The sequence below is a fragment of the Hyperoodon ampullatus genome (genome assembly GCF_949752795.1).
Source record: "Hyperoodon ampullatus genome assembly, chromosome: 6".
Taxonomy (NCBI): Eukaryota; Metazoa; Chordata; class Mammalia; order Artiodactyla; family Ziphiidae; genus Hyperoodon; species Hyperoodon ampullatus.
This window is the reverse complement of record NC_136919.1, coordinates 78,070,243-78,094,787: the sequence shown is the minus strand read 5'-3', so window position 1 is coordinate 78,094,787 and position 24,545 is coordinate 78,070,243. Positions and strand designations below refer to the sequence as shown.

The window sequence follows — 24,545 nt, the reverse complement described above, 5'->3', positions numbered from 1 at the left end:
CATACTATCCTATACATAAGTTAGTATAGCACAGTGAACTGAAACCCTACTTTAATGCATGTTTAAATTAAAAAATATTTCCTCCAGAAATAATTCTTAGGTAAATAAGAAGAAAGCCAAAGAAAAATAACTGTGGTGCCTGGCTTTGGGGCACTCAAAAGCCTACTTGAATCCTAAGAAAAGGACCTTGGCTAAAGATGAAACACTCAATTGTGGGGCGGGGAGGGCTCCTGTGAAAGACGCTGTCACTGGGAAACTGGAAAGTAGAGACTATTGGGGTCTAAAACATGAAGTCTTTTCAGAGTGGAAAGGAAGCAATAGATCCATCATAAGTGAGAGATGACCCAGATGTATCTCCCGTCTAGTGATTAGTTAGTGTGCATCCCAGTGATAACGACATGAGTCCTGGCCAAAATAGTGTGAGGTCCTGGAAGAGAGGTAAACCTCTAATCACCTCCAGGATTATCTAATTGAATTTTTTCTTTCGTGAATACTGTGCACTAATCATTTAGCCTCAACTGGATGAAGCATTACTCTGGTAATGCTTTCAGCTCATGCGTCTCTGGGTCTTGGGTATCTGACTGAAGCCATTACCTAAGGTTTCCAGTTCCAGAGATTGTTGTGTTTAGTACCATGAAAGATGAAAGGAAAGCTCCTAAGGTGTTTGACATGTGTAATTGTGCTGCTTTTGGAAGAGAGGGGTAACATCCAGGGGAGTGTCAGTATAACTGTGCCTTTCCGGGGCACTGGCACCAGTCTGCTTTTCTTGAGTAATGCTGACCGTTCCAAAAATCCTTCAGGTTTGTTTGTTTGTTTTTTTTAAACGGTTTCTACTTTAAGCACATATGCATATTCCATAAGGCAATACTGATTTAGACTAATCTAGATCAACATCTATACCTAAAAATAATTGTAACATCTTTGTCAACTAATCAGAATTTGTCCCTTTGACACCCAGACCAATTATTTCTCTTGATTCCAAATATGTTTTCTTCTTGACTTGCATGTGACATTTCCTTTCCCCAGAAAAGATCACAGCTTCACAGAGAGCCAGTCTGCCTCACATGTGTTTGGAAAGCAGAGAAAAGCCCTGTGTGTTGACAAGCTTTGCCACATTCCAACTCCAAATGCTGTCTGTCTCAGCAAACAAAAGCTAGGGATTGGAGCCAGGAGCCCCAGCGCTGAAACCTCAGACTGGCTTACATGTTCCTGCACATGAAGGATTCCAGTCTGCGGAAGGGATTATTAACTAGAGAAAACAAATCACTTTCTCTCTGTGAATCACTGTTTAACATTCAAGACGGGGGTTCCAATGGGTCTACTGGGAGATCAGGGTCCCATCTGTTCTTTGCTCAGCAGCTGTGATGTGTTGAGACACACACCATATTTGTAATTTGGAGCAGTGAAGCAGCTGTTCCTCTAGTCTTGCAGCCTCCTCTCACCAGGGCCAGGAAGGAGTGGGGGGCCGTGTGGAATGAATAGATAGCTGCTTCATTAAGCTGAAAGAGGATTCTTAACAATCGGGGAAAAAAGATATCAATGCTTTGGGAAGAACAACTGCTAAATGCTTCTCTCTAAAATTGTTCTTTACTATATCTTTTAAATGATTTTTAAAGCTCCGTCATAAAGGAGGAGTTATTATTTATTGGGTACAGAGGTTCAGTTTGGGAAAATGAAAAAAAATTTTGGAGATGGATGGTGGTGATGGTTACACAACAAGGTGTATGTATTTAATGCCACTGGATTATATATGTAAAAATGCCTAAAATGGTAAATTTTATGTTATGTATATTTTACCACTATTTTTTTAAAAAACCTGTCATAGAAGCCTTCTCTTGTGTAAGTAGGGTCTGACAATATCAGAAACTAGTGTGATAAGTTATGAAAAGATTGAGTGAGATTGGAGATTTTAATAATCTGGAGCTAATTGCCCCGATAGTTACAGCCTAGTTGGGTAGCATCATTACATATCTGGATATTAGTACCAAAATTCTTAAAAGACAAGGACTTGAATGAGACTGCTATTAAATTTTAGCTATATAACCAACACATTAAATATATAATTTTGAATTTCTTTTGTCTGACAGCACACTTTTATAAATAAATGTCATTATTTGGTATTTTAATGTATCATTGATATTTCTACCACACAAGAAGGGGGTGTTCTTAGAAGTGAATAAGACTCCTACGTTTAGTAAGTAGCGTGTTGGAAGAGAACTTAATTGCCAGAAGTACAGAAGATGTATTGAAACACCGAATAGTACCACAAAAGAAACTGATGGTGTCTCTTTCTTTGGAAATTGTGAAGAAAAAGATGAATAGCTACTTTTCTAGGATTTGGTGGTAGGGAGAAGAGAGGCAGGACTGCATGACTTTTAATCTATTCACTGGTGGACTCACTGAGCTAGGAAATGTTACAGTTGAAGGCATTTTCTCACTAAACTGCATAGCTATCTGTTGTTTTATTTATTCTACTATCTTTTGGCCACAAAAATCCATGTAAACTCCAGGGCAACTAAAACAATTGTTTAAAAAGAATTCTGACAGCATGGCATCATATAAATGTTAATACAATTTCAATAGCCAATAAAACCCTTGGAACTTGGTTAAGACTTGTCTTCATTATCTTGTAAATAAATAGCATTAGTGTCAGGGAACTTTCTGATTCTGCCAGGATAGAGCTACTCAAGTAGATGGTGACAAGAAATGGATAGACAAATCCGCCAGAGTCCATCCTAGCTCAATGCAAATCAAGATTTATCTGTCACAAGTGCCTTTATTATTTTATTAAATAAGGAACCGAATGGTGGAGCTAGAATTTTTTTTTGTCTTTGTTGTTGTTCTAGTAGAATGACATATTCTATGAGATGACTGACTTAAACATTGAAAATGTTTCCCCAACTTCAGTCACACAAATACCACCATCATGATATATATATTTACTTATCCACACACTACCTGCACTGTTATTCATTTAATATTTTTCTTTAAATAGATTCCAGTTTTGCTACTTAAATCCATTTATTCAAATAGGAAACTGCATGTTAGCATGAAAACAGAAAACAAGCTATAAATCTGTGAAATAATGGTTTTGCTGTACTGATTGTATATTTTTCTTATATATAAATATTACTATCAAAAATATTCATCCACTTACCCCTTAAATTACCCAGTGGTACTCTGGAAGACATTGGTTTAAGGTCTACCAAACATTCTGGTTTCTACTAAGTCATTTTATTTGTAAGCATAGGCCATGATTTTCTATTTATAAAAGCACAAGTGACACAAAACACCGAATCCAAGAAAGTATCCCAGAGATGAGCATCAGATTTTGTAAACTAGTCACTCATTATAAAAACAGTAATACCGTTCACTTCAGTGGAGCTTATATAGTATCAAGCCTTTCAGAAATATAACCTCAGTTAATCATCACAGCAGCCCTAAGAGATTAGCAGGGCATCCACTGTTATATTTATTTTACACATGAGGAAACTGAGGCTCAGAGAAGTTATGTGACCATTTTCCAGGTTATGCAGGTAGCAAGTGGAAGAGTCAGCTCACTGTGTACCCATTGGTCTTTCCACTAGACCACATACACCATGCTACACCCTAGAATTGGAAACTGCATCAGCAGTTAGTGAGTCAGGAACTATGGCTCCCTTGGAATTGCTATGTAGGATGATGTATTAATTCTGATAGACACACAATAAACTATATCATAGCCTTTCTGAACTTCCTTTTTTAATTTAATGAACATATATTTACTGACCATCTAATGTAGTTGTCTGTAAAATAGCTTTGTATGCCTCTCCTCTTTCTATTTTCTCTTGTATATGTTCTTCCAAGTGTAAATTGACAGGCTTTAAGGATGGGAAGTAAAAAGGCAGAATGCAGTATATGAGTACAGGTATATCCTCTGAAAGTCCCAGAATGCATTGCATTCAAAAAAGATTCTGCTGTCACTAACACCTAACAAATACCCTCCAGTCATCAAAGAGAAAGATACTGTTGCTGGTCCAGCATTTGAGCCTATTACTTTATTAAAGTATAGAATAAGAAATTCAGCCATTTTTGTACCCTGCCATTATTTTACTGCCTGTATTTGAAGAAAGAGACATAGAAAAGATTGTTAGGACTAAATGTAAAAATAGCAAAAACTCAACAATGCAGGCAATAGGAGACCTTTTTGGATGTAATTTCATTATTGTTTAAATTGTACATCTAATCACAGGCAGGTTTGCTATTGTTCTCCCAGGATCCAAGCAGACAATAATTAAAATTACTTTAAATGAGTTTCAGTGCTTTAATATTTAAAATGTGTATGTTGTCTTAACTGATCTATAAGATCTTGTCTACCTCCAGCATCCTATAAATCTATGAACTGTTACTAAGCCAATTAAATTTTCTTATTACTTCAGACCATATCCCTGCTGAAGAGAAATTCTAGTGACATTCATCTAAGCAACAGTAAGTACATTTACTATGTAAGTCACTTCTTTAAAAAAAAAGGAGGTGGACTTCCCTGGTGGCACAGTGGTTAAGAATCCGCCTGCCAATGCAGGGGACATGGGTTCGAGCCCTGGTCTGCAAAGATCCCACATGACGCGGAGCAACTAAGCCCGTGTGCCACAACTACTGAGCCTGTGTTCCAGAGCCCACAAGCCACAATTACTGACCTTGCGTGCTGCAACTACGGAAGCCCACGCACCTAGAGCCCATGCTCTGCAACAAAAGAAGCCACCGCAGTGAGAAGCCTGCACAGCGCAATGAAGAGTAGCCTCCACTCACCGCAATTAGAGAAAGCCTGCAGGCGGCAATGAAGACCCAACGCAGCCAAAAATAAATAAAATGAAAAAATAAAAAATAAAAAATAGGAGGTAATTGTTAAGTGGTTTCTACCATAATTAAATTTAAAAGGCATTTGCAGTATTTTTTTTTACTATGATAGTTGTCCCCAATATTTATTACTCAAGATTGAGAGTTATAAAGGGAAAGAAGTAGAATAGTCTCTCAGACAGTTCATAGCCAAAGGCAGCATAAATGTAAATTTTAATATTCTGCTTCTACTACTCCTTGCCAAAGACAGAACACCGTGCAATAACATAATATCAGATACAGCAAGACCTTGGGTAGAACAGCCAGGAAATATCAACAAAAGAATACGGTTGAAAGAGACCAGAGACACATAGAGCTCATTCAAAAACATTATGATGGGTTGGTTTGTAGTGCAGAAGAAAACAGCAAATGTCTTCAAATTTTGACTTTAACAATCATGCTCTTAAATATATGATGATAAAAAAATGAAATACCAGGGACATCCCCTTGTGGATATGTTGAGTAACCTGTAGCTGACCTACACTTCTGCTGAGAAAAATTATTTTAAAAATGGATATTTTTTTTTTTTAGAAAACATCTGTTTTGAAGTTGTCACAGAGCTTCCCAAGCAGCAAGAACCTGAGGGGCCAAGATCCCTGAGACAAGGGAAGGTCAGTGAAGTGAACTCAACATTCTTCAAGCTGCTTTCCCTGCTGGGGCATTTGCCTATTCAGTTTAGAAGTTAAGCAGAGGGCAGCTAAGAGGCAGAGAAACCAACAGTTCTCACTGTGGGATGATAAAAACTGGAGTTCAGGGCTGCAAAAGCAGCCCGGGCTTGAGGATCAAGTTTTCTGAGAAATGATACACACAGCAGAGTGAGCAATCTTCCCTTGAGGCATGTGCCAAATTCTTCTTATTTATTTATTTCTTATACAGCACGTTCTTATTAGTTATCTACTTTATACATATTAGTGTATACATGTCAATCCCAATCTCCCAATTCATCCCCCTCTCACTTTCCCCCCTTGGTGTCCATACGTTTGTTCTCTACATCTGTGTCTCTATTTCTGCCCTGCAAACCGGTTAATCTGTACCATTTTTTTAGGTTCCACATATATGCGTTAATATACAATATTTGTTTTTCTCTTTCTGACTTACTTCACTCTGTATGACAGTCTCTAGATCCATCCACATCTCTACAAATGACCCAGTTTTGTTCCTTTTTATGGTTGAGTAATATTCCGTTGTATATATGTACCACATCTTCTTTATCCATTCATCTGTTGATGGGAATTTAGCCTGCTTCCATGACCTGGCTATTGTAAATAGTGCTGCAATGAACATTAGAGTGCATGTGTCTTTTTGAATTATGGTTTTCTCTGGGTATATGCCCAGTAGTGGGATTGCTGGATCATATGGTAATTCTATTTGTAGTTTTCTAAGAACCTCCATACTGTTCTCCATAGTGGCTGTGTCAATTTCCATTCCCACCAACAGTGCAAGAGGGTTCCCTTTTCTCCACACCCTCTCCAGCATTTATTGTTTGTAGATTTTCTGATGATGGCCATTCTGACTGGTATGAGGTGATACCTCATTGGAGTTTTGATTTGCATTTATCTGATAATTAGTGATGTTGAGCAGTCTTTCATGTGCCTCTTGGCCATCTGTATGTCTTCTTTGGAGAAATGTCAGTTTAGGTCTTCTACCCATTTTTGGATTGGGTTGTTTGTTTTTATAATATTGAGCTGCATGAACTGTTTATATATTTGGGAGATTAATCCTTTGTCTGTTGATTCATTTGCAAATATTTTCTCCCATTCTGAGGGTTGTCTTTTCATTTTGTTTACAGTTTCCTTTGCTGTACAAAAGCTTTTAAGTTTCATTAGGTCCCATTTGTTTATTTTTGTTTGTATATCCATTACTCTAGAAGGTGGGTCAAAAAATATCTTGCTGTGGTTTATGTCAAAGAGTGTTCTTCCTATGTTTTCCTCTAAGAGTTTTATAGTGTCTGATCTTACATTTAGGTCTTTAATCCATTTTGAGTTTATTTTTGTGTATGGTGTTAGGGAGTGTTCTAATTTCATTCTTTTACATGTAGCTGTACAGTTTTCCCAGACCACTTATTGAAGAGACTGTCTTTTCTCCATTGTATATCCTTGCATCCTCTGTCATAGATTAGTTGACCATAGGTGTGTGGGTTTATCTCTGGGCTTTCTATCCTGTTCTATTGATATATATTTCTGTTTTTGTGCCAGTACCATATTGTCTTGATTACTATAGCTTTGTAGTATAATCTGAGGTCAGGGAGTCTGATTCCTCCAGCTCCATGTTTTTCCCTCAAAACTGCTTTGGCTATTCGGGGTCTTTTGTGTCTCCATACAAATTTTAAGATTTTTTGTTCTAGTTATGTAAAAAATGCCACTGGTAATTTGATGGAGATTGCATTGAATCTGTAGTCCAAAAAATGCTTTGGGTAGTATAGTCATTTTCACAATGTTGATTCTTCCAATCCAAGAACATGGTATACCTCTCCATCTGTTTGTGTCTTCTTTGATTTCTTTCATCAGTGTCTTATAGTTTTCTGAGTATAGGTCTTTTACCTCCTTAGGTAGGTTTATTCCTAGGTATTTTATTCTTTTTGTTGCAATGGTGAATGGGATTGTTTCTTTAATTTCTCTTTCTGATCTTTTGTTGTTAGTGTATAGGAATGCAAGAGATTTCTGTGCATTAATTTTGTATCCTGCAACTTTACCAAATTCATTGATCAGCTCTAGTAGTTTTCTGGTGGCATCTTTAGGATTCTCTATGTATAGTATCATGTCATCTGCAAACAGTGACAGTTTTACTTCTTCTTTTCCAATTTGGATTCCTTTTATTTATTTTTCTTCTCTGATCGCCAAGGCTAGGACTTCCAAAACTGTGTTGAATAAGAGTGGCGAGAGTGGACATCCTTTTCTTGTTCCTGATCTTTGAGGAAACACTTTCAGTTTTTCACCATTGAGAATGATGTTTGCTTTGGGCTTGTTGTATATGGCCTTTATTATGTTGAGGTAGTTTCCCTTGCTGCCCACTTTCTGGAGAGTTTTTATCATAAATTGGTGTTGAATATTGTCAAAATCTTTTTCTGCATCTATTGAGATGATCATATGGTTTTATTACTTAATTTGTTAATATGGTGTATCACATTGACTGATTTGTGTATATTAAGAATCCTTGCATCCTGGGGATAAATCCCAGTTGATGATGGTGTATGATCTTTTTAATGTGTTGTTGGATTCTGTTTGCTAGTATTTTGTTGAGGATTTTTGCACTTATATTCATCAGTGATATTGGTCTGTAATTTTCCTTTTTGTAGTATCTCTATCTGGTTTTGGTATCACGGTGATGGTTGCCTCATAGAAAGAGTTTGGGAGTGTTCCTTCCTCTACAATTTTTTGGAAGAGTTTGAGAAGGATGGGTGTTAGCTCTTCTCTAAATGTTTGATATAATTCACCTGTGAAGCCATCTGGTCCTGAATTTTTGTTTGTTGGAAGATTTTAAATCACAGTTTCAATTTCATTACTTGTGATTGGTCTGTTCCTATTTTCTATTTCTTCCTGGTTCAGTATTGGAAGGTTATACCTTCCTAAGAATTTATCCATTTCTTCCAGGTTGTCCATTTTATTGGCATAGAGTTGCCTGTAGTAATCTCTCACGATGCTTTGTATTTCTGCAGTGTCCATTTTAACTTCTCCTTTTTCATTTCTAATTTTATTGATTTGAGTCCTCTCCCTCTTTTTCTTGATGAGTCTGGCTAAAGGTTTATCAATTTTGTTTATCTTCTCAAAGAACCAGCTTTTAGTTTTATTGATCTTTGCTATTGTTTTCTTTGTTTCTATTTCATTTATTTCTGCTCTGATATTTATGATTTCTTTCCTTCTACTAACTTTGGGTTTTGTTTGTACTTCTTTCTGTAGTTCCTTTAGGTGTAAGGTTGGATTGTTTATTTGAGATTTTTCTTGTTTCTTGAGGTAGGCTTGTATTGCTATAAACTTCCCTCTTAGAACTGCTTTTGCTGCATCCCATAGGTTTTGGATCATCGTGTTTTCATCGTCATTTGTTTCTAGGTACTTTTTTATTTCGTCCTTGATTTCTTCAGTGATCCCTTGGTTATTTAGTAATGTATTGTTTAGCTTCCATATCTTTGTGTTTTTTACATTTTTTCCCCTGTAATTGATTTCTAATCTCATAGTGTTGTGGTAGGAAAATATGCTTGATATGATTTCAATTTTCTTAAATTTACCAAGGCTTGATTTGTGACCCAAGATGTGATCTATCCTGGAGAATGTTCCATGTGCACTTGAGAAGAAAGTGTAATCTGCTGTTTTTGGATGGAATGTCCTATAAATATCAATTATCTATATCTGGTCTTTTGTGTCATTTAAAGCTTGTGCTTCCTTTTAATTTTCTGTCTGGATGATCTGCCCCTTGGTGTAAGTGAGGTGTTAAAGTTCCTATTGTTGTGTTACTGTCAATTTCCTCTTTTATAGCTGTTAGCATTCACCTTATGTATTGAGGTGCTCCTATGTTGAGTGCATACATATTTATAAATTGTTGTATCTTTATTCTTGGATTGATCGCTTGATCATTATGTAGTATCCTTCCTTGTCTCTGGTAACATTCTTTATTTTAAAGTCTATTTTGTCGATATGAGTATTGCTAGTCCAGCTTTCTTTTGATTTTCATTTGCATGGAATATTTTTTCCATCCCCTCACTTTCAGTCTGTATGTGTCCCTAGGTCTGAAGTGGGTCTCCTGTAGACAGCATATATATGGGTCTCATTTTTGTATCCATTCAGCAAGCCTGTGTCTTTTGGTTGGAGCATTTAATCCATCCACATTTAAGGTAATTATCGATATGTATTTTCCTATTACCATTTTCTTAATTGTTATGTGTTTCTTTTTGTAGGTCTTTTTTTTCTCTTGTGTTTCCTACTTAGAGAAGTTCCGTTAGCATTTGTTGTAGAGCTGGTTTGGTGGTGCTGAATACTCTTAGCTTTTACTTGTCTGTAAAGCTTTTGATTTCCCCCTTGAATATGAATGAGATGCTTGCCAGGTAGAGTAATCTTGGTTGTAGGTTCTTCCCTTTCATAACTTTAAATATATCATGCCACTCCCTTCTGGCTTGTAGAGTTTCTGCTGAGAAATCAGCTGTTAACCTTATGGGAGTTCCCTTGTATGTTATTTGTCATTTTTCCCTTGTTGCTTTCAATAATTTTTCTTTGTCTTTAATTTTTGTCAATTTGCTTACTATGTGTCTCAGCGTGTTTCTCCTTGGGTTTATACTGCCTGGGACTCCCTGTGCTTCCTGGACTTGGTGGCTATTTCCTTTCCATGTTAGGGAAGTTTTCGATTATAATCTCTTCAAATATTTTCTCGGATCCTTTCTCTCTCTCCTCTTTCTGGAACCCCTATAATGCAAATGTTGTTGCGTTTAATGTTGTCCCAGAGATCTCTTAGGCTGTCTTCATTTCTTTTCATTCTTTTTTCTTTATTCTGTTCCGTGGCAGTGAATTCCACCATTCTGTCTTCCAGGTCACTTATCCATTCTTCTGCCTCAGTTATTCTGCTATTGATTCCTTCTAGTGTATTTTTCATTTCAGTTATTGTACTGTTCATCTCTGTTTTTTTGTTCTTTAATTCTTCTAGGTCTTTGTTAAACATTTCTTGCATCTTCTTGATCTTGCCTCCATTCTTTTTCCGAGGTCCTGGATCATCTTCACTGTCATTATTCTGAATTCTTTTTCTAGAAGGTTGCCTATGTCCACTTCACTTAGTTGTTTTTCTGGGAGTTTATCTTGTTCCTTCATCTCATGCATAGTCCTCTGCCTTTTCATTTTGTCTATTTTTCTGTGAATGTTGTTTTTGTTCCACAGGCTGCAGAATTGTAGTTCTTCTTGTTTCTGCTGTCTGCTCTCTGGTGGATGAGGCTATCTAAGAGGCTTGTGCAAGCTTCCTGATGGGAGGGACTGGTGGTGGGTAGAGCTGGGTGTTGCTCTGGTGGGCAGAGCTCAGTAAAACTTTAATCCACTTGTCTGCTGATGGGTGGGGCTGGGTTCCCTTCCTGTTGGTTGTTTGGCCTGAGGCGACCCAGCACTGGAGCCTACCCGGCTCTTTGGTGGGGCTAATGGTGGACTCTGGGTGGGCTCACGCCAAGGAGTACTTCCCAAAACTTCTGCTGCCAGTGTCCTTGTCCCTGTGGTGAGCCACAGCTGCCTCCCACCTCTGCAGGAGGCCCTCTAACACTAGCAGGTAGGTGTGGTTCAGTCTCCTATGGGGTCACTGCTCCTTCCCTTGGGTCCTGATGTGAACACTACTTTGTGTGTGCCCTCCAACAGTGGAGTCTCTGCTGCTCCCAGTCCTGCTGAAGTCCTGCAATCAAATCCCTCTAGCCTTCAAAGTCTGATTCTCTAGGAATTCCTCCTCCCGTTGCTGGTCCCCCAGGTTGGGAAGCCTGACAGTGGGGCTCAGAACCTTCACGCCAGTGGGTGGACTTCTGTGGTATAAGTATTCTCCAGTTTGTGAATCACCGCCCCCCCCAGTGGTTATGGGATTTGATTTCATTGTGATTGCACCCCTCCTACCGTCTCATTGCTGCTTCTCCTTTGTCTTTGGATGTGGGGTATCTTTTTTGGTGAGTTCCAGTGTCTCCCTGATGATGATTGTTCAGCAGTTGGTTGTGATTCCGGTGCTCTCACTAGAGGGAGTCTCTCATCTGCCAGGATGGAATTTCTTCTGGACTCTGCTGTGTACCTTCCACTCTCTCCTCTTCAGAAATAAAACAGCCAGTAGTCCTCCCTCCAAGGAAATGGCGAGCTAAGTCGTGACTATGCAACGAAGTCTTTTTTACTCCATTGGAATCGCTGTTTAAAATTTCATTTTGAGGTTTTACATTTCCTTACTGGCCTCAACAATAGAGGATAGATTGAAAAGATAAGGCAAAACATTTAAAGTTATCCACATTTAGCAAAGCAATACCCTTCCTCTCCTCTGCCTTCCCAAGACTAAGACTACCCAAATTCTTTTTTTCCTTTTTTTAAAATTGAGATACAATTGTCAATAAACATTATATTAGTTTCAGGTGTACAACATAATGATTCAATATTTGTATATATTTAAAAATGATCAATCCAGCATGTCTAGTTAACATCCATCACCACACACAGTTACAAATTGTGTATGTGTGTTTTGTGATGAGGACTTTTAAGACCTATTCTCTTAACAACTTTCAAACATGCAATACAGCATTACTAACTATAGTCACCATACTGTACATTACATACCCATGACTTTATTTTATAGCTGGAAGTTGATATCTTTTGACCACTTCACCCATTTCACCCACACCCCACACCCCACCTCTGGCAAACATCAATCTATCTATATATCTATGAATTTGGTGTTTTGTTTTGTTTTTAGATTTCACATATAAGTGAGCACATATGGCATTTGGCCCTCTTTCTCTAACTTATTTCACTTTGCAAATGCAATCAAGGTCCACCCATGTTGTTGCAAATGGCAAGATTTCATTCTTTTTTATGCCTGAACAGCATTCCAGTGCCATATCTATATACTATATAGATAAATATTCACACATACATACATACATACATACAGAAAACTGTCATTACTTGACGTGCTTGTCAAGTTTCATTCCCATACCTTGTCTTTATTTAACCTGACTGAGGTAAACGTTATTCTGTATGAACAGCCTTATGTCATGGGCATTTGCCAAGAACAATCAAACAATTGTTTAACATTGCAATTGCCTAAGGTGCTATTAATGGAAGCTAACAAAAGGCTGACAAAAAATTTTCAAGAAAAAATTAGGGAATGATATGTCTGTGGGGGGCTTTGCAAAACTCCAAAATATCCTTGTCAATCTAGAAAACGATGCACATGTGCAGAGATATACACATACCCAGGAGAGAACTGAGAAGGTCCTACCCTGGCTGACTTTGAGTCTCTGAACAAGAAAAAAGTGAAGGCTAGCAGAGATGTAAATTGTCTACTTGAGCAATGAAACCATGCCCCAGTACAAACACAGAGCACCTTTGCAAGGGCTGGGAGATGTATTGGTTCAAGTCATTTAAGAAAAATCTCTCTTCAATCGTTAGTTGATGGTTAAGCTGAGCATATTTTTCAGTGGCCACACACAACAAAGAATACAGACTCTATATAATTAGTTCAGGAAAGTCACTAAACAAACAAGTAGCAGGAACAACAGCAATAACAACAACAACAACAACAAAATGTTGGGAGGAGGGGAAGCTGTCACATTGTAGTATTAAAAATAACCAGTTTTCAACAAAAATTATGAGACACACAAAGGAACAGGAAACTGTGGCTCATAGACAAGATAAAAAGCTGTCAATAGAAACTGTCTCTAAGGAAGCCTATAATTGAACTTACTAGACAAAGACTTTAAGTCAGCTATTATACATATGTGCAAGGAATTAAAAGAAACTCTGCCTGAAGAATTAAAAGAAAGTATGGGAGTGATGTCTCACCAAATAGAGAGTATCATTAAAAAGAGAATTTACAAAAAACCAATTAGGAATTATGGATTTGAAAAGCACAATAACTGAAATGAAAAATTCACAAGAGAGGCTCAACAACAGATTGGAACTAGCAGATGAAAGAAGCAGTAAACTCGAAGACAGGTAAACTGAGATTATCCAATCTGAGGAACAAAGGAAAAGGAATGAAGAAAAATGAATAGAGCTTCAGAGGTTGGTGGGACAGCATCAAGTGTATTACCATATGCACAATGGGAGTCTCAGAAGGAAGGAAAGAGAGGAAGGGGCAAAAAGAACATTTAAAAAATATAATGGCCAAAAATATTCCAAACCTGATGAAAAATATTAATCTACACACCCAAGAAGATCAAACAACTCTAAGTGGATAAACTCAAGGAGACATACACCTAGAAAAATCACAGTTAACTGCTGAAAGACAAAGACAAAGAAAACTTTGAAAGCAAGAGAAAAGTGACTCAAGTAACTCATCATGTACATGGGATCCTCAATAAGATTAACATCTGACTCCTCCTCAGAAAACATGAGACCAGAAAGCAGTGAGATGACATAATTCAAAAGTACTGAAAGAAAACCAAGAATTCTATATCAAGAAAAAGTATCCTTTAAAAGCAAAGGAGAACTTAAGACATTCCCAGACAAACAAATACTAAATTCATCACTAGCTACTAAAGGGAATCCTTCAAGCTGAAATGAAAGGACACTAGACAATAACTCAATCCACATGAAGAAAGAAAGAGCACTGATAAAGTTAACTATATAGGTATATATAAAAGAATAAATGTATTTTTGTTTCTCTTTTTAAAATATCTGATTTAAAAGACAACTGCATAAGGCAATAACTTAGTATAGTGTGTGTATTCTATCTTAATAAAGCTAGTAGTAAAAACAAATGGAAATTTTGTAACTGAAAAATAGAATTACTAAAATTAAGTAATCAATCATTGAATTTAACAGCATACTGGACACAGCAAAAAAGACTTGCAAACTAAAAAAAAATAGGTCAATAGAAAATATACAAACTGAAGAATGGAGAACAAAAAGAAAGAAAATCTTTGTAAAAGAGCATAAAGGATATATAATACATGGTGAGATCTTTTAATGTACATGTAATTGGAATCTCAGGAAGAGAGGAGATAAAGTGGGGCAGAAGCAATATTTGACAAGATAAAGGTCAAGAATTTTGAAAACTCAACCTAAAGATTAAGGAAGTTTAATGAACCCCAAACAGGATAACTACAAAGAAGACTACACACATGCAAATCATTTTAAAATGCTGGAAACAAAACATGAGGAGAAAATATTAAAAGCATCCAGAAAATAAAAGTACCCTTTCAAAGGAACAACTATATGACTGAAAACTGACTCAACAGAAATGATGGAAGCCAGAAGACAACTGAATGACATCTTTAAAGGTCTGATTAAAAAAATGATTGTCAACTTAGAATTCTATTCTCAGCAAAAACATCCTTCAAATGTAAAGGAAAAATAAAGACATTCTCAGACAAACAAAAACTGAGAGAATTCATCAGCAGTGGACTTACACACACACACACACACACACACACACACACACACAACCCCAAAGCAAAACAAAAACAAAAACAAAATAAAACACTAGATGCAGAAGAAAATACTTCTGGCAGAAGAGAAATATTTCCTAAAAAAAAAAAAAAAAAATTCAAGAGAGAAACATGGAAATGCAGGAAGGAATGAATACTAATGGAATGGAGAAATATGTGAATAAATATAGAAGAAACCAAACCAGTCATATCTTCTGGGGTTTAAAAAATACAGTTTCTATATGCCTAATAACATAGGTTCAAAATATATACAAGCAAGAATTGATAGAATTGAAAGGAGAAATAAATTCACAATCATAATAGGAAACTAATACACCTCTCAACTGAACAGATAAAAATCAGTAAAAATATAGAAAATAGGAACAGGATTACAAGCTTGATTCAGTCAACATATACAGACCACTTCATACAACAACAACAAAATATACATTATTTTCTAACACACATAGAACATTTACCTAAATTGACTCTTTTTTGGGCATTTCAACAAATTGCAAAGGATTGAAATCATTAAGGGTATGTTCTCTGAGCATAGTTGGATTATCTAGAAACAAGTTAAAAACAGTAACTAGAAAATTCCCAAATATTTAGAAATTAAGCAATACACTTATAAATAACCTATGCATAAAAGAAAAAAGCAAAATGGAAATGAGAAAATATTTTGAACTGAATGAGAGGGAAAACACAACTTATTAAAACGTGGGTTACAGCTAAAACTGCATTTAGAGGGAAATTTGCAGCACTTTTCTATGTACATGTTATACTTCAGTAAGTATTTTACTTTAAAAAAATGAATAGCAATGTACTTTTCTAGCAGTATCTAGGAGATCCCTGGATGGGTATTTAGGGGTCCTGGATTACTATCCAAGTTCTAAACTAATACTGAATAGTTGTCAAAGTAAGGCTAAAGGAAAAGCAACTCAGTGTAGGAAGACAGTGCAGAACTGGGTGTCATGATCATCTGGTTCCAGTCCTAGACCCCCCTTTAATTAGCTATGTCAGTTTGTTGAATCAAATAACCTCAGTTAGGAGGTAAAACCTGGGAGCATCTGAGCTAAACTTGGTTGCAGATACTTATCTAGGTATCACAATAATTTCTTAAAACTTGATTTTGAGTACCTTTAGATGATGCACATACATCAGCAAACCACAGTCCCCACCACACTCTGTTACATAACAGCCCTCCTGCTAAAGACATGGTTTCCTAACACATGACTGCATCTGAATTTGCAACCTCCGGGCCATGTGTTTTCTAAGGTCCTTTCTGGTTTTAATGTTCTTTGTTTCCATGACTTGCACTCAAAAATATGTCCAAAATCTGGATATACTTCTACTAAATATTATTCATTGTTTATCTGAAATTCACATTTAACTGGGTGTCACATACTTTTACTTGCTAAATTCACATTTAACTGGGTGTCACATACTTTTACTTGCTAAATATTACTTCTACCATCAATGCAAGTGACTTTACAAGATTCCACAATAATAACCCGTTCAGGAGGGACCATTTTGAAGGTTGATATAATCTATGGTAGATTGTTTGCAAAAATAGCCATAATTATTCCTTCCCTATATCCAGTAGCTCCTCCCATCAAGAGATAGAGTCCATTTCCTCACTCTTTGAATCTGACCTAGCAGAACAAGTTATCCCAGTTGAGGCCCCCCTAAACTAGCCAGCTCCTTATTAACCTGGCAGATGGCTTCAGATGCATGAATGAGCCCAACCAAGAACAGAACTGCCCAGCTCAGCCCAGATCAAATTGTCACCTTGCAGAATAGTGAGTGAAATAAGGGGTTATTATCTTAAGCCACTAAGTTTTGGGGTGTTTGCTATACACTAAAAGCTACCTGATATAGAACCAATTCTAATCCTAATAAAGGAGTTAGATGTGATAATCCTTTTTCTTATAATGTTTTTGACACCTGGCCTCTGATTTATGAAGTTGATACTCTTTCATATTGTACAACATTCAGCAAAAGTCATTCATTCACGGTATTGGCCTGTTTCTTTTCAAGCTGATCTGAATATAAATGCCCAAGACCTCACCTTACGTATCACCTGAGCTGAAGGCGGAATCAAGAGAACTGTGTTTGAGTCCTGGCTCTCATCCCCAATTTGCCTCTGTCTACCCTCATCTTTATGAGGGAGCCACTACAGAAGGGTTTCAAGCCTTTTCTGAGATGGAACTGCTTCTCATTTTCCCAGACCTTTGTGATCACTTAGACAGATGTTGAGGATAGTGTTAGATGTAAAGCCCCTAAGCAGGATGGCTAAGAAAGTGGTGCCTACTATGATGTCTATTGGGAAAACTATCAAGTAAAGCTTCATCATTTTGCTTTGGGGCCACTAAAATGGTCCATTTAAAGCCTTTCAATGAATGCTTTTTCTACAGAGAGTGAATATACAAATTCCTTAACATGTAGACGAGGCTCTTGGTGATCTGGTTCTCATCTGACTGTCCACTGTCATCTCCCACCACTTTCCTAGATGTGCCCATACGAGATGCTTCTGTTCACTACTACAGATTTTCTGTCTCACTGGTCTCTTATTCTAGTCACCATTACTACAACTAATTCTACACAGTCTTTAAACAGTTTCACTCAGATGCACCTGATAGATGCCTTGTCTTGGGCCCATGCCAACTGCCTGTTACTTCCTGTATTTGATGCTGAGTTTTGTGCAGTCATTTTGGGCTTGGCCCTCGGAAGAATCACTCAGCACCCATGCAAATGTAACCTAGAAATAAGGGAAGAGAGAGTAGCCAGTGCTGAATGGACACTTATCTTTGGCCAATGCAGGAAGGGAACCTGTGGACAAATGCTTCTCCCTTTCTTCCCCTGGGTGATGGCTCTGAGACATACTTCAACATGGTTTCTCAGCTGTTCCCACCAGATCAAGCAGCCAGATGGTCATAGCAGTGGCCAAGTCAGGGATGCATCCTTGTATCAGCTCTCCCTCTTTCTCTGCTTTGATGCCTTTGCCCCACACTTGTACTTCTTGGGATCACATCTCCAAATGTACTACCTGCATACAAGCCTATATCTCAGACTTCACTATCTTGGGAATTCTGGCTGACAGTATCCTACATGGCAGCCAGGTAGAATCACTTGCAGTTCCCTGAAGCTGCCATACTGCTTAATAGATCCATGCTTTGCACCTGTCATTCCCTCATCCTGAAATGCTTCCCTACTCCCTGATGTTCTTCTTGATGAATTCCCACTCATTCTTTAAGACGCTCCCAAGGAGAGCTAACTGTTCCTCTCTGCATGGTTCCATCATCTCTAGAACTTAACTGTTATTACATTACTTATTGTAATTCTGCAGCAATTACGTGGTGCCTAATGCATAGTGGGTCCTCAGAAAACATGGAATAAATCAAGATCGTAGATACCCTACACTAAATAACATTTATGGTTGCCCCCAGTTCTAAGATGTTTCATCTTACATTATGCACATGTAGCTTATGACACTGGTGGTTTTAACAAACAAACAATTGTTTTAAAAGGGCCTTTAATTGCTTATGCTTTAATTTTCGAATGGGTGATCCTTGTCATACCGTAATCTGAGAGCCAATATATCAGCCCACATTAGGCCATTAGAGGCCAGGAAAAGGGGAAGCCACCCTTTGAAGGTTTAGGATACACAGTGGGTGTGTGGGCTGCAGTCCTGGAGTTAGACTGACAATATTTGTTCACTGACACTAGAAACAGGTCAGAAAAAATTTAGATACTTTCTGCTTGATACATTTCAGTGGATGTCTAAAACTACCATCAGTTTGAATATATCCTTTCCAAGAGCAGACACCCCTCTTTGGTGTGAAGGGTAATAGGGGTGAGATTATGCTGCTAAGTGAAGAATTGTGCTTTTCACGTATCAGCTGTCACAACTGTTCCAGGTCATGTGTGGTCTCTTACTATCGTGTAGGCTGGGAAACTCTGGTGGTGAGGCAGTGTGGAAAGAATATGGACATTAGAGCCCAACATTCCTGAGATTCAGTCCCTACTCTACCACTTATTGCTGTGTGGCCCTGGAAAGGCACTTCTCCAACCTTCAGTTTTCTCATATGAAAAATGGACACTTTCACATACTTTACAAGTTGTGGTAAGGATGTGTTAACAACTGAATGTTTATTTATTGAAATTTATATGTTGAGATCCTAATCCCCAATATGATGGTAATGGAGGTAGGATCTTTGAGAGGTGATTAGGTCATGAGGGCCAAGCTCTCATAGATGGGATTAGTGCCCTTATAAGAGTCCTCAGAGAGCTCCCTTGCCTCTTCTGCTACGTGAGGACAAAGCAAGAAGACTGCTGTCCATGAACCAGGAGGTGGGCCCTCACCAGACTCCGAATCTGCCAGCACCTTGATCTTGAACCTCTCAGCCTTCAGAACTGTGAGAAATAAATGTTTGTTATTTAAGCCTCTCAGTCTATGGTATTTTTGTTATAGCAACTCAAACTGACTAAGACAGGATATAAAGGTCCCAGCACAGTGCCTGCATGTGGTAAACGCTCCATAAATGATCATTAGATATTATTATTTCCTCAGTAGAATAACTGTTAAAGTAACTTAAAGAACAAAACCAAGACATAAAACTCAAGTGCTATATCTGTAGGTACCCTGGGCACCACATAGCAAAATTTGCTACCCCTCTGCATTGTTGTACATAGGAATAAAAAGATACAATCTGTAAAAAATTTTATATGGGTAGAAAATTGAAAGGTGTCTTGAGAACCTTTAGGAAGTTTGCATTGAGACAGGTGAAATGAAGGATGGAGAAGAAGGCAAATCCTAGAAGCAATTTACTGGGAAAAAAAAATAATACAAAACCAGAATTCTCTGTGTTGTACACTGTGTCAATTATTTTCTTGGAATAAGTATTGAACACACTAAGAAGTTTTTGCATTACAATTTTTGTTATGAAGTTTCACCCCAACCAGCTGAAACATTCTTCAAAGTTTTCAAAGAGACAAAGCAAACACAATCATACAATTTTCTTTAAACAAAGCCACACCAAGTTAACTAACATGTGCCCTTAAACCAGGAACAAGGTAAATAAAGGAGCAAAATGATGAGTAATGGAGTTTCTACTGCATGCGCTTTTGTAAGACTTTCATAGATTTTGTGTATGGGGAGAAGGTAGAATGTCATCTACAAGTTAAACAAGTTTAAACTCAACCATCTTTTGAAGTAAGCCAACAGATAAGTAGCTATAACTATTCTCATTTTCTAGATGACATCACTGAGACTTAGAGATTTTAAGTAACTTTCTCAAGGGCTTATACCTAGTGAGTGGGCAGCCTTGATACCATAGTTCATGGGTCTGTTAAAACCAGGCCTGGTGACCTTCCTTGCCCTTTTCAGAGACTCCCTTTCTCCACTGCTCACTATTTTTGTTTTGTCCTCTCTTCCGTGTCTAAGACATGGCATGGCCTGTTACCCAGAGAATTCCCCTGTGGCAGTCCACCACAGCATGGCCCTCTTCTCAGATCTGTTGTTGCTAGCCTTCTTGGCGTTCCTGAGAAATGGAAGAAAAGCTATCAAGTCCCTCCCCCAGAAAAACATACATACAGACAACATCATGATTACAATGGACTCGAACTAAAGCTGATTTATTCTTGATCTTTCTCTACTCCTCTTGTAATTTAGTTTCTCCCCATTATCACATTTTCTAGGGGTCTTGCTAACTAAATGGTTAGTTATTCTCATATACATCAGTGAAGGCTTGTAGGTTCATTTATTCACTCCATGGACATTTTTGAGCCTCTGTAGTGTATAAGGTCAAACAGTAAGCCCTGTGGGGATTCAAACAGGAATTTGATAGTACTCTGCCCTCAATACACTGCCAATCAGAGCTAGTGAGACTCATTTTTTGTTTGTTGGTTTGAGTTATCTCTTTTCACTAGATTCAGTGTTGAAAGGCTATGAGGCTGCAGCTGCTGTAGCTTCTTGCTACCATGAGAGGAGAGCCTGTCTGAGATTGGAGCCAACTCAGAAAAACCAGAGCAGAGAGATGGAGAGAGAGACTGATCCCAGTGACATAGTTTTATCCCCTACATCAAGCTATGCCTGAAGTCGGCCCTGAAATGGCCTTTCTTTCTGTTACAAAGGGTAACAAACTGTTCCCAACCAAAATAGTCCTAACATATACAAGTCTTTTTTGTCATCTTTTTTAACTTCCTTGTCTTTCCAGATATAGTCTCACACACTCTTAGATCTCTCTTAGAATCTTCTACTCAGTGCTGGAACCTGGTCGAACCAAGGCTGAATCTCTTCAACAGCCTCCCTAACTGATGCAACACTGTCCCAGACTCTCCGAAGCAACAGGAAGGAAAGAGAGGTCAGTGGGAGGACCAAGCTGCACATCTTCTTCTTAGTCAGGCAAAGGTGCATTTAGGGTCCGAGGCCAAATGGATACTCACTGAGAAGGTGGCTGGAACCAAAGGCTCTCAGAAGGACCCAAGTCAAAAGTGCCAGGAGGAACGTAAGCAGAAAATCTGTGTGAGTTGTACCTCTGTAGTGCAAGTGCTAGGGGAAGAGGGGGTAGCCATAGGAGATCAGCCAGAGAGTACAGTGCCAAAAATGGTAAGATGCAAAAGAGGCAGTATTTAGATATCTGTCATAACAGAAGGTATTCAATATCCAAGAAAGAATTTGAAACAGCACCAAACATTTAAAAAGTTATTTTCTTTTAATCCTTCCTCCACTCACTCTGCCTAAAGGATCATGAAGATGAGGGGCAGAGGAGGAAGTTAAACACAGTTAAAGCACAGAGAGTCTTCCCTTTTATCATCTCCAAACTGTGAATCAGGCCCATGCTGAGGGAGAAAGATGATTTGATTGAATGAGAAACTGAAGTTTTAATTTGAATTGGACTTTTTAACATACCTGAATGTGTGGCGGCTCCTATACCTCAACCAGACTGAGAAGCTATGGGATTTGCCAAGGGATGGGGAAGGGAGAATTCTCTAGGGTATGTCTGAAGAGAGCGTTAGAAAGAAAAAACAAAGCTGTTCCTGATTGCACCCTACCAAATTAAGCCAATTCAACAAATAGGTTATGCTATAGGTTGCTCTGTGGTGTTATTCCCTAGACTTATCTTGAGGTAGATCATAAGAAGCAGCACTATGCAACCCTCTGTAAGGACCCTTCAGGAAATATCTCTATAATCTTAGTATCAGGGATAGTTCTTTTCTTCTGGGCCAAATGATGTGCTGTTATCCAACTGGTATACCAAGTAAAATTGAGAGGGTCAGTGAGAAACGTCTGTTCTTTAGGGAGTATTTTTATCACTGACATTGTTTACAATTGCTGACACATGGTGATAATAAGAAGTAGATCAACTTTTAGCCTAGTTTATTGTAGTTTATACATTTTCTACAGAAAATGCACCTCCTTATTGCCTCCACCCATTGATGGACTGCTTCATCTGTTTCTATCCTAAGAACACTGTAAATCATGTTGTACAGATGAGTTTTCCATCTTTTTCAGTTTCTAGAAAGTGAGGGCTCAAACTGATATATCTCCTCCCCTGTCTGCCAGCATATTTCTATATTAGGTCTCAGTCCTGGGCTTAAGTTTACATCATCATATACTTTTTTTTCATTTTTGTCCATCTCTCTTTTATTTTTAAACCTACCTCTAATTAAATTATATTTGTGTGCATATTGTTGTAAGCTCTTTAAGTCCTTTTTGCAGCAAGATATATAAGCAATGTAATAAACAGAAAGAATGATTTTAAATGCACATACTGAATTACCTACCCCACATGTGTAGTATCCCACATGCAGTTTATTCTAGACACATCATTTTTCCCATTTCAAAATGCGGTAAATGACCCCTAGAATGCTATTTCTGGTTTCCTTAGGAAACAGCACCATGTGGCATAACTCACCTACCCCAGTAGTGTGATCTCCCTTTGGTCCTGTGTAGGAGGTAGGAGTTTCTCCCCTCCTCCTGTGCCAGCTGCTTCGGTTCCTTCTCTCCTGAGTAAATGCACACTCATCTTGTTCGAAAGTACACTCTCCAGGTGGAGTTGGAAGCTTCTCTGCAAGGAAACAGCAGGTGTTGCGATTGCTGAGGCTCTTTCAATGAATATGTATTCCAAGGCTCACTGGAAGCACGTGCTGCACGTATGGGTGTCGTCTGGCCACATGCCCCACATGAAGAGGCAGTCTCCTCACCAGAAGCCCACCTAAGCCATGCTGGTGCCTCCAGCTAGAGGCTGGACTCCACCCTAGGTTCTGCCAGAGAGGCAGAGAACAATCAGAAATCTAGATCCAAAAGTATGGGAATACTTTGAGAAAGAAACTTTCTCTGACTTGTGAATTTATTTGTGTGACTGAGCTTATAAAGCTCTGAAAATTGGAGGTATGTTGCCTTTATGGAAACATAAAAATAATAAAACGGCATGCAGGAGCTTTCTTCAGAAATCCAGAATGAGTGAAGGGAATCCTCAGAGCAACTCTATAGCTGCTTTGGAGGAGGGGGAGAATGTGAAAGAATTAAATGTGATTTTGGAGACATAGCTTAGTATGTGTGGAGCAGGTTACTGAATTTTTCTGTGTCTCAGCATTCTTATTTGTAATGTGGGAGTATTAATGGTATCCACCTCAGGGGGTTGTGAGGATTAAATAAGATGATGTATGTAAAATATTTAGAACATGAAGTTCTCAATAAATATTAGCTAAATATATATTAGAACTTGGTGTTTTGCTACCTGGAGGCTTATTTTCCATTTCCAAAAACAAATGTTTATGTCTTTGGGTGCTATCTTCAATAACTGTAATAATGATTATTATTAGAGTGGTGTCACCTCCCAACCTCCTGGGAACTTCCTTGGTTGTACCTCCCTACATCTAGATTCTCTAATAAATAGCTTATCTTTTCCATCTCTTGCATGATAATTATTTTACTTCATTTTATTTTATATACACTGCAAGCTAATGAAGCCTCATTACCTTTTCTACGTCTTGAGTGTAGAGATTTTTATCTTGTTTTATGTTGTTCTTGCAGTGCCACACAAATCAACTACAAACAAACTATCTTTTAATTAAATAAACATGGAGATTATTCTCTGGTGCCAAATTGATGCCACAATTTGCCTGTTTGTTAAAGAAATGGATGCCCTGAGACTTAGGATGCAGTGGTAATTAGTAGATAGAAACCAATGATTTGGGTTGCGGTATGCACAATTTTCTCATTAGACATAATGCCCAACACACAGCCACAATATTTGTCACTATCATCAATGCTTGCTCAATTGTTCCACTGTCATTTAATTCACTTGGAAAATATTTATTTATTATCATTTAGAAATGATGTTTAGCCTCGTCTATGTATAATAACAATTTCATCAATATTTCTTGAAAATCTGCATGCGTATGAGGCAACAACAATAATAATAACAGAAGGAATTATAATAGAAGGTATTTGTTTTTGTTTGTTTGTTTGTTTTTTGGCGTTACGCAAGCCTCTCACTGTTGTGGCCTCTCCCGTTGCGGAGCACAGGCTCAGCAGCCATGGCTCACGGGCCCAGCCGCTCTGCGGCATGTGGGATCTTCCCGG

At 38.0% G+C, this 24,545-nt stretch overlaps 1 protein-coding gene across 1 annotated transcript in view; it reads right to left on the bottom strand.

The window, feature by feature from the left end:
- MAMDC2 (MAM domain containing 2) overlaps positions 1 to 24,545 on the bottom strand; it is a gene marked incomplete at its 5' end in the record, with an annotated part of 180,948 nt that overhangs the window by 9,647 nt on the left and 146,756 nt on the right. Inside the window, one exon of the mRNA XM_079705840.1 lies at positions 22,873 to 23,025. Within this exon, the coding sequence (XP_079561966.1) occupies positions 22,873 to 23,025 (153 nt within the window). The remainder of the gene's footprint in view (positions 1 to 22,872; positions 23,026 to 24,545) is intronic.